The sequence below is a fragment of the Andrena cerasifolii genome, chromosome 4 (assembly GCF_050908995.1).
Source record: "Andrena cerasifolii isolate SP2316 chromosome 4, iyAndCera1_principal, whole genome shotgun sequence".
Classification (NCBI taxonomy): Eukaryota; Metazoa; Arthropoda; class Insecta; order Hymenoptera; family Andrenidae; genus Andrena; species Andrena cerasifolii.
In genome coordinates, this window is record NC_135121.1 from 383,812 (window position 1) to 402,313 (window position 18,502).

An 18,502-nucleotide genomic window follows, 5' to 3' on the forward strand; every position below is an offset into this window, starting at 1 on the left:
ATTTATTCGAACTTTCACCGTACTGGGTACCTAATACTTTTAAAAGTCAAATATCAGTAATTATTACTCTTGAAGAATTGTGAAAGTTAGAAAATAGATGCTGAAAATTTAATGGAACTCTTATAAAGGCCGCCAGTTTCTTAATCATTGCCGTATGTTATCTATTTCCATCAAGAGTATAGCCACATTCATATAAATTAAAAAAACAAATCACTTGTTTGATCTATGATCGATTCAGTTAGTACCGCCTACTTGGGCAAAAGGTTTAACCCTCGGAAGACGAATGGTGGATATGGTCGCGTAAGACGAATGCAGGGTCAGTTTGACCCATGGCAACATTTCTATGGTAAACAGATTTCACGAAAAAATTGAATATAAAATGAATTAATCCCACATAAATAGGTAATAAAAAAATACAAAAAAAAAATATTCACTTACATTTGATACATAAAATAGGTGTATATCCTGTATGATTTTTACAAATAATGTTACTGCGATTTAGGCATCTTAAACTATATTTTGCCATTGCCGTCACAAATGTAACATCGTGATCGACTTTGTCAGAGTTGGATCAAAATGACCCTGCATTCGTTGTACGAGGGTTAAAAAAAAAACAAACGTATAACGATCTTTAGCTCTTACATTTAGAATATTGAATATAATTATTTAAATTCTTTCGGCAAATATGTAAAATATGAATAACCAATTACAAGACCTAAATCTCTGTATTTTAACAGTTTCCTTTTTAATTTCAGAAAATCACCTCGAAAATAATAATATAGTCCAAAATACTTTTTTAAAGTAAAAATATTACAACAATACATTAGAAACACAATATGGACTTCGTTTATTCTTGTTATTTTGTATATTTTCTTCAATTGTCCAAAACGTGGATACCTCGTAATACCTCGTATTCTCTGAAAGATAAATAGTATAAATATAAACACAATTATTGTAACCGATATATCGACGCGCCTTACGAAGAGTAGCACGTTTCATTTTTTTCTTACGAACAAATGCATATAGAAAAAATGAAACGTACTACTTTTTGTAACGCGCGTCGATATGTAGTATACTGAACACTGCAGAGACTGGGGAGAATTGATGCATAGGGAGGCTTGATACATTCTTATATTTCCCATGTAAGAAACAAAAGAGAAGCGTACACTTCAGCATAGAGCACGTTTTGTAGATCGCGTTAAGTTACGATTGTTTCAAGCTAATTTATTAACCTGAAATTATTTTATTAAAGGAAGTGCATTTTCATGTTGAGAAACGTAAGTTTGTACCTCATTTATATAAGGTTTTTGTCACGGTATATTGATTTTGATGAAATATCATTAATTTTACGTGAAAATACACTCAATATTACACATACAGAGTCATCCGTTAAAATGGCGACGAAAATGGCAACACCGCCTCACGGACGCATTCCACTACAACCATTCACCGGCCCGGCGTTTGGAGGGCTGCTAGCGACCACTGGACAGCAATGATGCCCGAGCTTCGAAAATATTAGGATGTTATTTTTTAAATTAACGTCCCAAAAAGCTATTCGAAAATTCCCGGCCCGGGTTGAAGAATTTGGGGCTATTTTCGTATAACTTTTGAACTATAAAAGATATCGTAATGCGATTTGTGCCGAAAAATGAGGAAAAATTATTCCCTCTTAATGATGGATAATTTAAAATATTTTACGATTACTTAATTTTTCTTTTATGAATTTTTTAACCATAATTGTTGTGAAAAGCTTTTGCAAACTGTTTATTTGATACTGTATTTAATGCTCTTTTTAAAATTCAGGGTGTTGATAAACAATAGGCTAGTTGTTTCTGTATCATTACTTTCATAAATTGAGAAATTAAATTTTTATTCAATTATGTGTTAGTTCTGCAAACCTCAGAATCTATTGTTCTAGTTTTCTTTTTTATAATTTTATCCTTAATGCAGTGTATGTATAGATCGGACGTAACGTTTAACTAACAGGACGTGTCTTTGAATGTAACGATGTTTGAATTTTTTCCTACAATTTTTGTGTCTGAATGTTTTAATTTTTTAGCTATTCACCGCCACGCCTATACCGGCTTCCGTTAATGTCATTTTTTGGAACGATACGCCTTTAATGTGGCTTTTATACGCAGGTGGCGAAAAATTTCTCCGTACAGGGGTATAGCGCCGCGGTCAACCCTGTCGGGGCTAAAAATTTTTAAACTGAGACGGGTACGAGATCAGTCGACATTGTTTTCGAACCTCATTACAGTAATCTGGAGTGCGAGTGGTAAACCGATCATAAAAACGGAGCGCACGGCTCGCTTACCCGGGCCGGGAAATTCCACATAGCTCATTGCGAAGGTAATTTGAAAGAGACCATCCTAAATAAATTCCAACTCTATACATTCACGTTTGAAACCAAATGAACAGTGGCTTCAATGTCAAATGTGTTCCAAATGGTGCCACACACAACACGCTCGTATAAACATACGAGCAAAGACGTTTCATTGTGAAATTTTGTACGAAATAAACTGTTTTTTTTTTAGGTCTCAAGCCTCCCACTGTTATGTATCAAGCCTCCCACAGGTGGAAGGCTTGAAACGTTTTACATCATTTACGAAATAACATTTTTTTAATACATTCTGTGTTTCAATTTAAAAAATGTATGTTACTTTTTGTTAAAGAATTGAATGTTGAATGTGAATATGCAAAAAGATCATTAAAATATTATTTAGTTTCGTTTACACAATCATTTTTTTTTCAAAAACGTATCAACCCTCCCTAGTCTCCCCTACATTTATCATACATCTCAATAATCATCTCTCTAGCGGATTACGCTGTCCAAAAGCTATTTTTGTCTATAACATTCAATAGCCGTTTCTTATAGATTTTTGTGCGCTGACAACAAATCCGCAAACCGTTTGTTGTTATCACCCTCAGTTTTTGAGAAATTCGATTTTGAATTCGATCTTTTGTGTCGAAACGGTAATAGTTATTCGGTTGCTTATTGCGTCAAAATATTCTATAAACCCTCCCGAATACAACGATATAAGTTATTGGTGCATTATGAACATTTAAATATGTTTAAACAACGATCAAAGGGGAAAGAACACCCGAAATGCACCCACTTCTGCAGATAGCTTTAAATTTATTTGCAAAACTACGGGTCTAGGAGAAAATCTGACCACTCCACGAGATGCGGCAGACATTTTTCCTTTGGAAAGCATTAACAGAAGTGGTAAGTCACGTTTTGTTTTCAATACAGAAGCGAAATAGTTTGGCAAAACGTGCGGCGTCGACAGTGGTAGTCAACGGCCGCGCGCGACCCATTGCCGCTCAGCGATACAGAATCGCGTAACGCGCGTGACTACCACTGTCCGCGCCGCACGTTTTGCCAAACTCTTTCGTTTCTGTAGTGAAAACAAAGGGTGTTTTACCATTTCTGTTGATGGTTTCCGAAGAAAAAATGTCTGCTGCATCGCGTGGAGTAGTCAGATTTTCTCCTAGACCCTTAGTTTTTAAAATATATAAAAAGATATCAGCAAAAAATGATGCATTTCAGGTGTTCCTTTCCCTTGGATCGTTGTTTAACCATATTTAAATGTTTATTATTAAATAACTTATATCGTTGTGTTCACGAGGGTTCCTAGAATAATTTGACTGAATAAGCAACGAAATAACTATTACTGTTTGACCACAAAAGATGTTCAAACTTGAAAATTTGCATTTTTTTTTTAAATCGAATTTCTCAAAAACTCAGGGTGGTGACGATAAACGATTTGCGGATTCGTTTTCAGCGCACAAAAATCTGTAAGAAACGGCTATTGAATGTTACAGAACAGAAAAAAGTTCAATTTTGTTGGAGAGTGTTATTATCAAAATATCAGGAAATTACCTTCAGTTAAGTGAATTGAGTTAACTTCTGTTTGCTGCCACATAACCATTTGACCATTGAATCTGTGCATTGATAATTCAGTATTATTGAAGTAAGTACTGAAATCCATTGCACATTCCATGTAGAATCCATATTCACAGACCTGTTAACAGATTTGAAGACGCCTCAATTATTGTCGCTACAAAAATTGTAGGAATTAAGATAGTTACACTAGTCGTGTGCACGTTACGCATCTAAACAGAAAATTCACACTAGATTTAACCCTTAACGGGTGAGGTGGGGTGTCTTGACAATGCTTGAAATATTTGTTTATTTCGACATTTTTTTACGTGAGGATACAAAACATTTAATTGTAATTTTTATATCCAAAGTTGTTTGGGGTAGGGGGGGGGGGGGAGTTGTGGGTAAGGTATGTAGATGGGAAGGGGCTGCAGGCAGTGATGCCAGAATCGTGGGTTTGCGTCCAGGGCTGCTACCACCACTCCACGACCAAGCGTACCCCCTCCTAGCGCCCGTACCGCACCACACAAGTATACCTGTCCCTCCATCCGTGTGCCTTGCGCGCTGCCTGGCCGGCGCTCTCCGGCGAGAATTCCTTTTCCCGACATCGAAGCGCCTGGCTCGCAAGCAAAAAGTCAACACTTCAAATCCCGGTGCGGATATTCTACTTTTTTTTTTAATTATTCTCTAATTTCTTTTTCTACATTCTCAGATGACTAAATACTTGAAAACTGTTAATTTACAAAGTATTTTTGAAGCTTGAATTGCTGCTAAAGATGCGATTCCCTTCTGACTTGTATCTCACCACTACAAACGTACCCTACCTTCTGCCTGGTCGGCACTCTCCGCCAAGAATTCATTTCACCGAAATCCCAGAGGTTGGGTCGCAAACAGAAAATCGAAGGTTCAAATTCCGGTGCGAAAATTCTACTTTTTTCATTAATTATTCTCTAACTTCTCTTTCTATATTCTCAGTAGAATAAAAACTTGAAAACTGTTAATTTACAAAGCATTTTCGCAGCTGTTAATGTACGATGCTGGTCTTCTGCCTTTTGTATACATAAACAGAAGTAATTCCTTGAAATGCTACGTGCAAAATAAGCTCCTTTCTAGGATGGACTCTTAAAATTCACGTCACAATGAACAGTTACAGAATCGGTGATTTCCGGCGCAGGTAAGCGAGCCACCCGCTCCGCTATTACGGTCGGTTTACCACTCGCACCCCGGATTACTGTAATGAAGTTTGAAAACAACATCGACTGTTCTCGTAGCCGTCGCAATAATGTCATTTATACCTACAGAAGAGTTTTTCTAACCCACTCTTGGCCAACGACACTCTTTTCGTGTTAATCACGTTTATACGTATCTGCTTATTTGCTTAGTGATTATTTACGAAAATTGTGCCATTGCTCGATGGAAACCGCTTGTAGTGGTGAGATACAAGCCAGAAGGGAATCGCATCTTTAGCAGCAATTCAAGCTTCGAAAATACTTTGCAAATTAACAGTTTTCAAGTATTTAGTCATCTGAGAATATACAAAAAGAAATTAGAGAATAATTTAAAAAAAAGTAGAATATCCGCACCGGGATTTGAAGTGTTAACTTTTTGCTTGCGAGCCAGGCGCTTCGATGTCGGGAAAACGAATTCTCGCCGGAGAGCGCCGGCCAGGCAGCGCGCAAGGCACACGGATGGAGGGACAGGTATGCTTGTGTGGTGCGGTACGGGCGCTAGGAGGGGGTACGCTTGGTCGTGGAGTGGTGGTAGTAGCCGTGGGCGCAAACCCACGATTCTGGCATCACTGCCTGCAGGTAGGTAAATGTGGAAACGACCAAGGTGAAAGAGTTGCGGCATTTAGGGAACGGCCTATGGTGCGAGAGGCACATAGGTGGCGTCCTGTCAGTGTTGTGCGTTATATAGCGCCGGAATATACGGGACCTCGGAGAGTCGGCGCTGTTCGTGGTGGCTAAAGGTCGAGGTTCTTAGCCACGGTCGGCGGCGACCAGACTCTAGCCACGCAGCGTTCAGAATCCTATATGGGTGCGAGCGCACTTGAAAGGGTCTATGACCGAGGATTCATACCTGTTTCAGAAATAACATAATTGTTTATCATATCGATACGGAAGTGACATCAATGGATTCCTTATGTTTTTCCGATGAATATTATACGAAATTTCAAGGAAATCGGACTATTATTAAAATTATTATAATATATGGTAAATGTTTAGATTAGCGGAGGATTCTCCGATTTGAATGACCTTCACATATGTTGTCAAGATCATTATTCTGAACATTTCCCTTTCTACTTTTTGGCGGTTCACCTTAGTTTCAGAGACATTAATAAAAAAACTTTCGGCATAATATATTGAAATTAGTTTCATAACCGATGGTATTAGTATTAGTTTGGGCTAGATTAGGGCGGGGGGGGGGGGGGCGTTTGCGGGCGCGTAAAGCATGGTAGCAAACCGATGCGAGTATATGTGAAACTCGGTAATTCTAGTGTTAACTGTGGGTGACGGGAAAGTGAATTGACTGCGTGCTTTACGCGCCCGCAAGCGGGCGCGCGCACCACGCGCTTACCTAGCTCGAGCCAATACTAATACCGTCGGCAGTTCTAGTGTTAAGTAAAGTTCTTTGTGAATATATCGTAAACCAAAGCCGAGCGCAGAAAAGTTTAGAGGGAAATGTTGTTCAGAATCATGACATTGACAACATATGTGAAGGTCATTGAAATCGGAGAATCCTCCCGTAATCTAAACATTTACCTAATATATTAAAATTCGGTGCGGCACTGGAGGGGGTTGTCCTCGCTACGGGGCACCAGGCGGCATCTCTTTGACATGCGTCGCTATAGAATCACCCTGTATGTAGTAGTCGAGTAAAACACAACTTGCTATAACATCTAACTCAATAATTTCCATACCAAGAATGCTCGAAGCTATTATAAAATCAAAAGGCAATCCCACAAATTATTAAAACATTAAATATTTAGTTTATTTCCATAGTTTATTAATCCTTTATATAACTGAACGAATACTTACTGCGCGTCTAGTTCTGCACGTTTATCTGCTTTTGTTCATATTTTTATACAGGGTGTCCCACTAAGGAGTCGACAGCGCGATATCTCTTAAAGTATTGTCGATAAAAATATAAAAAAAAATAGGGAATTGCATGGTTCGAGGGGGCCCATTTATTAGCGCGAACGAATTTTGTTTTCGATTATTATTTTAAAAGATACGATGGTCAAGTTCGGTTTTTCAAATGGAACTATTTTTTTTGAAGACCTGAGTTGATAGTGCGTTCCAAGACAAATTCAATAAGCTTTAATGTATACACTTTATTTCCACTGGTTTTTAAGATATTGCGCTTGCAAATTTACTGATTTTCACTGCAAGAAACCCCTCTGGAATGGCAAAAACCGGGGGCGGTCTTACTGGCGCCACGGGTGGCACTGCCTGTTGAAATGGATACTTACCTGCCAAAGGTCTACGCCAGAAATGGCAGGCCCAAAGGCTGGACAATTCTTTTCCGTCAGAAATGCTACTTAGGTAGGTACATCTGCGGTATCGAGAAGCGCATCGTTATTTTTATTTCGCACTTGCTTCTACGCTCGGATGGCCGGTTCTTTTGTGAGGGATGCAAATCCGATTGGTTCTGATACAATCTGCTCCCTATGGTTGAAATTTAGTCTAGCAACTTTCACTCCTCCTAACCTAACCAATCCAACTTGCATCCCTCCCAAAAAGTGTATACATTAAAGCTTATTGAATTTGTCTTGGAACGCACTATCAACTCAGGTCTTCAAAAAAAAAATAGTTCCATTTGAAAAACCGAACTTGACCAACGTATCTTTTAAAATAATAATCGAAAACAAAATTCGTTCGCGCTAATAAATGGGCCCCCTCGAACCATGCAATTCCCTATTTTTTTAATATTTTTATCGACAATACTTTAAGAGATATCGCGCTGTCCACTCCTTAGTGGGACACCCTGTATATGCTAAGAGGAATAAAATTTTGCTTATACAGGATCTATTCTACAAACATCTAAGAATATTTATTAATCAACTTTTTCTGTTAAAATTGATTACTAACATGGATATACAGAGTTTTACTTCAAATTGGTTGCTGTACGAATACTTTTTATACTCGCTGTATATAAGTACCGAGGCCTCCAACGAGTTAGGTAAACGACAAACAACGGTGGTCGCTTCGTCGAACTCTATTCCACCGTGCTAGGGACATAAGTCAGCCTGTTGAGTTTTTATTTAACAATTAAGAAGTATTATCCACCAAATCCACCATCAATACGTCTTGTGGAGAGGCACAGGAAGAAAAGGGATCGTCCGTTGCCTACGCGTGGTCCCGCCTGCTTCGTCCTCCCGACAAATTAAAGATGGATCCCTCATCTCTCGAGAATAAACACGCGGTCGAATATCAAAACAGAAGCACAAATCGGTCCTGCATTCCGTTGAAACAGCAGCTTTTCACCTCTGCCCAGTACCAGAAATCAGACGGCGCGTGGATCGGCAAGCTTTGTGCGAGACTCGCCGAGCCCACACGCCGTAAGAACTCTCATGGCTTGCCGACTCGCCGCTCCACGCGCCGTCTGAATTCACCTTAATATCTCCTTCCGATCGCCCACCTTCTCTCGTACTGAATACTTCAGCGCGTGCTTCTGTTTTGATATTCCAACGCGTTTTTCTACTCTAGAAATAAGTGCACTCTCTCAAATTTGTAGGAAGCACGTAGCAGGCGGAACACGCGCAGTCGGCCGACTACTCCGTTTCTTCCTGTGTCTCACCGCGAGGCCTACTAGTACTTCTTCAGAGTGATTTCGATTCCTACTCCAATGTCAGGGAAACATTTTTCGATCTAATATAAGAGCATCTTTTTATTTTGTTAGTGGAGGAAAATGCCAAATCTGATTCCAAAAAATTAATCAGGCTGATCGGTCAGAGCGTGTCACCAGGGTCATGGTTTATAACCATATTGTCCCGCGAGCCGGCGCTACGTCAGACTGAAGAATGCCTAAAATTAGTAAAGACGGCACTACCTTCTTGACTCCCCTTTAGAAATGCTGGCAAACAGATGTTGTCGAAACGTTCTTGGGAACATACGAAATTATCGGTCGAAAACAACGAATGAATTCCCGCTTTTGTCCCAACGTACAGCGGGGGTCAATCCCAAGAATAGAGAAAAAATTCAACATGACATTTTTTCCAATCAAAATGTCGAATCTTATCAAGGTACGTTATAAAAATGTTTTTTTAGTTTTTTTTTTGGCAAAGATACCTAGAAAACTATATAGTACTGGATCTGAATAAATCGATAAAAAGTTTAAAACATCTTCGTTTGTATTGCAATGAGAATGTTTTGAGCGTACAATCTTTTCTGTACCTTTTTAAAACCTTTATTTGAGGCTTCTTGGGTCCCTTCATCCAATTAACCGATTGGAAGGTTGCCCAAATATTGTATAATTTCGTAGGAATATATTAACACTGTGAACAGTATTTGGTACATACAATAACGTGGATACAGGTTTGCAAATATTTCTGCACTTTCCATAGTATGTAGGTATATTTATCAAATTCTTTTAGTTTTATTCGAATTATTGGCATTATTTTTTTAAATAACGTCAATTCTCCGTATGAGTTGTATATTGACAGTTTATTATGAACTTCCTTAATTATGTTCGGCATTTTCAGTGCGAAAAATGGGATGTTGTTCAATTTTTCCCTATTTCTTGCAGAGACAAATATATGTTGATTGTAAAACAAAAAAGGAATTTGTCGGAAGTTCCCGGAGGGTAACTAAAATGCCGATAATTGCTGACATTTTTTCAGTGGGTTTCTTATGGAAAAGTGCTGAGGTTTGACACGCTTGACACGGCGTTCATATTCCGCGCAACAGCGTTAGCACGTAAACGGCGCTGTATTTGTCGAATGGGGAGTGTAGCGTCATCCTCGTTTCCGTCTTTCCGTTAGTCGTAAGAAAGCATGCTTGCTAATCGTCAGCTAACACTATCTTTATATTGTAAGAATAGTTTTGTAAGAATATGTATAACCATTTATAACCAACTATTTAATAATCAACAAAAAGAACTGTAACTAATTATTTGCTATTGCTTACCACAAACGATACTACTCATTTTGGTTCCCAAAAAATTGGTCTCTTTTATATCATCAAAATTTAAAAGTCTCGATTTAAAATTTTCTGCAAGAAAAAACATTCAAACTTTGACACGTGTTTACAGACAGATCAGAAATAGCCGCCACAATATTTTTCCTTTTTTAGAAGCTCATATTATTAGTTTACAAGAAATATATATAAAAAAAAACATAATCCCATAACTTTTAAATTCCTTATTTTTGGAATTCAGTCCCACTGTAGCGCTGGATCGCAGCGCGGCCGCGGCCCAGGACTCAGTTTGGAGGAGTCGAGCGGTTTGCCGCCGTGGCTAGCCGCGCGGCTAGGAGATTCCGTCATCATGGCGGAAAACAGACACTCATCGCATTGTGCTGCATCTCGGGTAGCCTAGGTTACCGCTGTAGCAGACGCGCGGCCGTCAGCCGCCACTGCCGATCGCGGCTAGGAAACTCGACCTTAAGGGGGTACGCGCGGATAATGCAGCTCGCTGTATACCGACACAATCTGACGCGTAACATGGGTTTGGGGGCATACGTTGTTTGTCCTTATATGAGCGAATTTTGGGCTGGGTGAGGTCTCATTCGAAAGATGAAGGTTCACTGCAGCCCGCTCTGGTCATGGTTCGACGAAATTGTGTGGATGTCTAATAATATGAGTGTTGAAAGTAGAACAAAAGTCGACAAAATACACCCGCATGAATCCAAGTATTTTTAGGTCACTAAAAGAGTTTTGTGACTCAAACGATGACCAGGGCGGGCTGCATTGAACCTTTCTCTTTGGAATGAGACCTCATCCAGTCCAAAATCTGCTCATATAAGGACAAACAACGTATGCCTGTGATTGCATTCCCAAATACGAGTTCCGCCATATTGGCGATAATACAGAGCAAGTCACGTGACAAATTTAGTTGAGGTAGTGGATACGAGATGGCGCCTACTCGGGAGGACTGACAACGTGGAATCATAGCAAAACTGAAGCGTTAACTGGATACATGTGCCACAGTAAAAACTTGATGCAGTCAATGCATCCATTTTCGTACGATTAGAGGGTAGGTTATATGCATTTTAGGCATACATTGACTACGAACTGCTGGGAACTGTATACATTTATTAAATTAACGCTTTTACAGTAACACATACATCACTTGAAATCACTGTCGTATTTATGTTATAATTATATGGCCACATTATTGGAAATAAAAAAAGAGAGATTGAAACTTTTTTACTAATACTGGAAGTATTGATTTACTGATATCATCTTTTCAGAATATGGATGTTACAGTAATTATTTGAAATATTGCTCTTACTATTATTCTTTTTTATTCTTCCGACTATTGTATAGAACATATAATAAGAATAAGTCTCCAAATCAGTCAACATTTGACTCCCTGATCTTTTTTCTAAACCTTTGCGGTCCTATCTCCTAAGTTAAATAGTCCTTAGTTAATACTGTTGCGAGCACCGGGTATAGGCCGTGCATAGCCTACTGGTGCTCATAGCTGAAGATAGAAGAAGGTCGGCCCCCTTCAAGAGGACGATCGCGAGGCCGACCAGAAGACGGTCATGTACCGAACGCCGTGGCGTTCGGACGTACGGGTTGGGCTTGTAACATTGTAATCTATTGCTGTTGCCCTGTACACCGGAAATATAGTTGTGTCGTGTGCGCGCCCGTCTAATTATTCTTGTACTCCTTTTCGTCGGGGTGGCCTGCGATGAAACGCCCCGGCGCAACAATATTTAAAATGCAGACAGGATTAAAAAAAAATAAAACAACATAAAATAATAGATGTGATTTATTCTATTTTCACTCAGCAAATACCTATATTGAAAATAGGAAAACGTTTTTGTTTAGAGCGTAACGTTTAAATTACAACACAATCGGCTGGTGAAATCCAGGGCAGTGTTAAGGAATTTGAGCAGAAAGAAAAGAAAATTCGACACTGTATCATGTTTGCTCTCATTATGATCAGGAAAATGTTATCAATATTTGAAAAAAAAAATGTTTATGCAGAAAAAACTAAAAGTAAAAATGCAGGGTTGCCAGCAACATTATGCAGGAGCACTTATTTAGCAGAAAGGAACACCCACAGGAGTGGTGGTAATGTGTGCGACAGCAACGTCTTCACGCATACGTTACCACTACTCCTGTAGGTGTTCCCCTTCCGCTAAGTAAGTGGTCCTGCATAATCTTGCTGGCAACGCTGTGTATCTGTGTTATCAGACCGAGGCGCTGGCTTTATTACTCGGCTGCTATGACCCCCGTTCTATCCTTCTCTTTTACGACCCATCGACAGCGACACAGTAACCACGAGCCACCGCGAGCATCTGAGAATACTGTTCGCTGAATACCTATACCTACTTACATCGTACAAATTAAATTTAGAACCGAGGGACGATGCGACAAAATTTACTGAATACGTGAACACTCTCTCCTTTTTAATCTTTTATTACTTACGAATTGCCATTTGGGATTTAGGTGAAACTTATATATGTTGTAGTCTTTAGTGATATATAAACGTATGTCAAAGGTTTCTAAAAATTTTCACAATTGTGGAAATTGACCTTTTTTCATTAAATTATAACTGTTGAACTAAGAAACAGATAAGAATGAGCTTTTGAGTGCTTACAGTGGGGAAATAAGAGTCCCTATTATAGGCAGAGAACTGCGTAGCGGCGGTGCCCTTTGAAGGCAGGTGTGCCCGGGCGCTGCGTTTCGGCGGTGCCTTCAGTGGCCCGCCGGTGCCCCGCGGAGGGATCCACGTCTACCCGTGGATGTCCGGGAAGAAACGAAATCACAGTTAGTCACTCGCTGGCATCCCGTTTGTAACGAACGATCAATAAACCTTATTTCACTTTTCTCCAACAATAATATAAAGGGAACAATGATTTTTATAATGATAAAAAGAAAGAAAACAATGGCGACTTAGCCTGAGTCTGTTACAACCGCGTCAGCTGTCCGTAGGACGCGCACAGTGGGACACTTTACATAGCAATTGCGGAAAAATCTCATTACTTCGATGTATCCCAATATTTTTTTAACACTTTTCTTTATATTATTTCTTAATAGTCAAGCGTTATACGGACAGGAACAATAATAAAATTAAAACATCTATAACAAATAAAATTACAATAAACCCCGTAAATATTCGATACACAAAAACCATTCATGATAATTGATCAGTGGCTTGATGAATCTTTGTATGCTGGCTCAGAATCAAGTGATAATTCGAATGTTTCAGATATTCGTGATAGTGATTTTGATATTGATGCTCAACATGACCCCGATTACATAGAAATATCTGAAAGCGATAGTGCTCATTCCAGCGACAGCGATGTGGTTCCATTTATTCAAACGAAAATTTTATGATTGCACAAAATGGTAAACTTTGGTCGAAGGAGCCAAAGAATAGTTCAAAATTTCCGCTACACAATATAATACATTTTACTCCAGGACCAAAAAGAAAAGGTGAGCTAATCACGCTTTTGGATGCTTGGAAATCAATCACAATTTCGAATAATACTGACGAAATAATTATTTGCACTAATGTCGAAGCAACACGTGTGTGTTCCCTAAAAAAACATAGCAATCTGTCGAGAAAGATGAGATGGATGCATTTTTTGGGCTATTACTTATGGCAGGTGTTCTAAAAAGTTGAGACGTACCAGTCAGGGAACTTTTTTTAGGTAAACATTCAAACCCAATTTTTAAAGCGTGTATGTCTGTCAACAGATTTGAAGATATCAAAAGATTTTTGAGATTTGATAACAAAAGAACACGAAATGAAAGATTAAAATCAGATAAATTGGCTCCTATTTCTTACGTATGGACTTTGTTTTTGAAACAGTGTGGGGCAGTAATGGCAGGGGAGACCGGGGCTAGATGTTACAGGAGCAGGTTGTTACAAAAGCAGTTTCAATTTTTTTCGCTTGGACTATCACTTCGACGATGAAGTGACTGATGTGTTTCAACCATACACAGTTGTGTATGTTGTTTGTTTGTAGTCGGTTCACGCATTGTCACTTTATTACAGTTTTTTGTGTTTTCGGTATTAATAGTAACTTTTCTCTTTCTACTTCAATCTTTTCTACCGAGCAGACAGATAAATGTATGTAAATTAATATTACCACGTTTGAATCAGTGTTCCTTTAGCTATAGATTCGTACCAAGAACATAAGAATACACTAAACTGGTATGAACTTATAGCTTTGTATACACAATGGTGTCAACCGGGGCAAGTTGTTACACAAGACAAGAGGCATGTTGTTACAGAGGGAAAAGGGCATGTTGTTACATTGTATTTAGTAATTAATTTATTAATTTTACCCTTTAGTTACCACGAGTCACTGTAGTAGCTTCCCGCTAAAACCTAAAAAGATTTTATTAAAAAGTTTTAAAAAGGAAACTAATGACATAAAACAAACATACAGTAAACAAAAGGCATATGAGAAATAAAACCACCAAAAAAAAATAGACACGAGTCCCCGTATGAAACGGACGACGGTAATTAGTGCAACTGATTTCAGTAGTTTTTTATTCTTTTTAAAATAGATTTTTTTATTGTATATTTATTGTAATAAATTCCTACCATTAATAAATTTACTTCTGTCCAAGAAAATATAATTATATTACTCATAATAAGCCTCGTTTCGTAAAATTTAATCCTATAACAACTTACCCTACTCGGGGCACGTTGTTACAACATGTCTCGACCTTCAAAATGGCTTGTTTGAAAGTCATGGTTTTCGTTTAATTACATGCGATAGCGGTCATCGGTAGAGGAAAGAACGTACTTTAAGTGAGAGTCATTGATAGTATTGAATATGGAATGCAAAAAAAAAATAAGAAATAAAAAACTGAAAAATGTAACAACTAGCCCCGGTCTCCCCTACCAAAAATCTTTGTCACAATCGATGAACAATTAGTTAGTTTTCGAGGAAGATGTGGATTTATCCAGTATATGCGGAGCAAACCGACGAAGTATGGTATAAAGTTCTTCTGGCTATGTGAATCTGATACAGAGTATGCAATAGATGTCCAAATTTATGTTGGAAAGCAATCTGGAGGCGAAGTGCATCGAAATTCGGGAATGAACACTGTACTTTTCACTAAGGTCGATGCCACATAGATTGGCCGGTGACTTTCGCGAGAGGTATTCTCCCACCACACAGTTTGCCTGCCTCGGTGCCTTTTTTCAACGTTTTCTGACTCGCATTCTTTCCATCTCGCTCTCGCCTTCGCAGAACAAGAGTGAGCCAGAAGTGGTGGGGATAGTGCCAAGTTTCTGGCGTGTAGGCCAAACCGAGCTGTCAGCGTAAAAATACACACATCAGAATAGGTGTGCGTTAGCTCCGAACAAATTCAGGAGCTTTATTGGTCAGAACATTGATTCGGATGGTTTCGCTAATGTATATCATAACATATAATTAAGTAATTAATAAATGTTTTCACATGCGTCAGCTACAAATCCGTGAAAAAGTAGTTTGTTGTTACCGAACTTATGAACGGCCAAAATTTAAGTATTCCTTGCACGCGTATATTAATGTAAGAAAAATATATTCAAATAAGTTAAAAAATAATTGTAAATTCACTATTTAAAAAAATTGCATCGAATTTTGTATTAAATTCATAATAATTATGGGGGTTAATAATCGGTACTCGTAAAATGTATGATTTCCTGTTATTGACACGAGATGCCATGTCATGTTTTCATGTCGCGTGTTTTGTCAGTTTGCATCGTAACCCCAAAAAAGAAGATGTCTAGTAAAGAGTATAATCGACGAAGAAACTATTCCCAACAACAGTTGGAAAATGCTTTGGCAGCTATAACAAATGGTCATAGCATTAGAAGTGTGAGTAAATCATATGACATTCCAAAAACGACACTTCTTTATAAATATAACGGAAAAATACCGTTAACGAAACGTGTTGGTCCACCTACAATTATATCAAATAACGAAGAAAAAGAACTTGTCAAATGGTTATTCCATGTAAGGAAACATGGCCATCCTGTTACAAAACTACCGCTAATCAATAGCGTAGCAGCGTTAATAAAACATTTAGACCGGAAGACACCGTTTAAAAATGGTCGTCCTGGACGAGGGGTTTTTACGATGTCATCCTGAAGTTTCTGAAAGAGTGGCTCAGAATTTAACTTACAGTAGGACATCATTAAAGGACCATGCAATTCGTGGGTGGTTTATTGAATCAGGATCTTACTTAACAGAAAAAGGTCTTATAGGAATTCATGGATCACGAATATTTAATTGCGATGAATCCTCATTTCTTTTAAGCCCTAAAAGTGACTGTGTCTTGGCTCAAAGAGGTATGAAAACTATTTTTAATGTTATTAATAATAACGAACAAGAATGTTTAACTGTACTTTTCGTCGTTAATGTAAATGGTACTTTAGTTCCTCCGATGGTAATGTTTAATTATGAACGTCTACCATCCAGTATTAGCGAAAGTGTACCAAATTATTGGGGTATTGGAAAATCAACAAATGGTTGGATGACGAGTGAGAATTTCTATGAATATATAACAAATATATTCGACCCATGGCTAACTGTAAATAATATGAAACGACCAGTTGTATTATATTTAGATGGGCACTCTTCTCATCTGACAATGCATTTAAGTACTTTTTGTTGCAACAAACAAATAGAATTAATTGCTCTGTACCCTAATGCTACTCGTGTTATGTAACCGTTGGATGTTGGATGTTTTAAACCAAAAGGTGAATGGAAGAAGGCTGCAAGTCAATGGCGAATGGATAATGATGGCAAGCGAATGAGAAAAGAATGTTTTGCACCAATTCTTCAAAATACATTGGAGGCGATTGATTTGCCTAAAATAATTCCTAATGCCTTCAAGAAATGTGGCTTCATCCATTCAATCCAGGGGCTATTGATTATACAAAAATAAATCGTGAGAAGTCTAATACTACAACTGCAATAAATCAAGATATTGAAGAAACAAATAAATTTTTACAAAAATTTGAATCAGATATTGGAGTAATCTAATTGCAAGATTTTCGCAACGCAGAGTCCATAGGAAAATGGCAAGGATGTAACAAACCCCCAAAATAATAATACTTATATTCTTACTATTCTTACTTTTATAAGATGTGTTTAGCGTTAATATTAATATTAGCTCAGAGTACCGCGAGATGCGAATGCGATGAAAGAGAGAATTGAGTGATGAGGAGTGGGAGAAAACTAAACGCATGCGCGATCCTCAGTCGATCGGCGGATCGGCGAGAGCAAGGATCGAGAGCAGTGATGTGTGCATAACGATGAGTGGGGTAACCGAGCGTTCCACGCGCGCCTGCGCACTGACCAGTCGCTCTGTAGACCGACTGGAGAGTGGATCATGCGAATGGAGAATAACCGATGTGCAATAATCAAAACCCATTCCTATTGGTGCGCTCCCAGTACTCAGAATATGTATAAATACGGGCACGATAGACCAGAGAAATTCATTCCATTCTATTCGATTCATTCGATGCCAGTCGAGAATTCTATTCCAGACATTCTATTCCATGCGTTCAATACTTAAGGATCATTTGAAGCTAATAGCTGATCTCAACATAAATTAATGCTCCAACTTTGGAAGCCGCTTTGTAGGCCCCTCGGTTCTGTCGAGCGTCCCAACCAAAGCCATTGTCGCTAAGTTTGACGAGACGTTCCAGCCGTGGAAGCTGCTTTGTAGGCCCCTTAGTTTGTTGAAGCAAAGTTATTAATTCTTATTCTCTGGTTAGTAACATTACTCCTGAGCAACGTGGGACTGAGTACATTCCAGGTGGCAATATCTGCCCCTGATGAAACGGAGAAACAATTGAGAGCAAATCTTAACTTAAACATATTCAATTCCTAAATCCTAAGCTACTAATATAATTCTATTATCCTTCTATATCGCCCAAAGAGTCACTATCCATAAGTTAATCCCTTTCAATCGACTAAGACGTCGCTATTAGTTATTTAAGTTACTTTACTTCAAATCGATCGATCAAACGGCCACTCTTTTGTACCGACCAGGAGTTGCAACCCAAGACGATCAACTATATTCTTTGTAGCGACCGAGAGCCGCAACCTAACCACTCTAATTTCTTTAATATCATAAAGCGTTAATTTTGTTGTTTGTATAATCAAGAGGTGTTTTATTGAATAAACACTATTAAGATTAATTCTTGTTCTTGAATTTTAATTCTTTATCGCACGCCACACGAACCGATCCCAAAATCCTGTAACTCGCGTCAACGTCACGCCTAGAAACGTTACAAGGATATATACAGCATGAAAGCTTATTTACATTTTGGTTAAATGCAAAGAACAATACAAGTAAATCTCTCCTTTTTTGCGTAAAATTTAATTCTAACTAATTTTTATTGTGCTTTCTTTCTTTGTTATATTCCTTCATTAGTTTCTTTTTCCTATCTTGATTTCCATTAAGCTATAACATTTGAAGTAACACC

General features: G+C 38.4%; 1 protein-coding gene across 3 annotated transcripts in view; it reads right to left on the bottom strand.

Moving 5' to 3' along the window:
* Positions 1 to 3,886: 3,886 nt before the first annotated feature.
* LOC143368023 (superkiller complex protein 3) overlaps positions 3,887 to 18,502 on the bottom strand; it is a 234,958-nt gene continuing 220,342 nt past the window's right edge. For all 3 annotated transcript variants that reach the window (XM_076810349.1, XM_076810348.1, XM_076810346.1), the window contains one exon: positions 3,887 to 4,028. In XM_076810349.1, the coding sequence (XP_076666464.1) occupies positions 3,893 to 4,028 (136 nt within the window). In that variant the 3' untranslated portion in view covers positions 3,887 to 3,892. The remainder of the gene's footprint in view (positions 4,029 to 18,502) is intronic.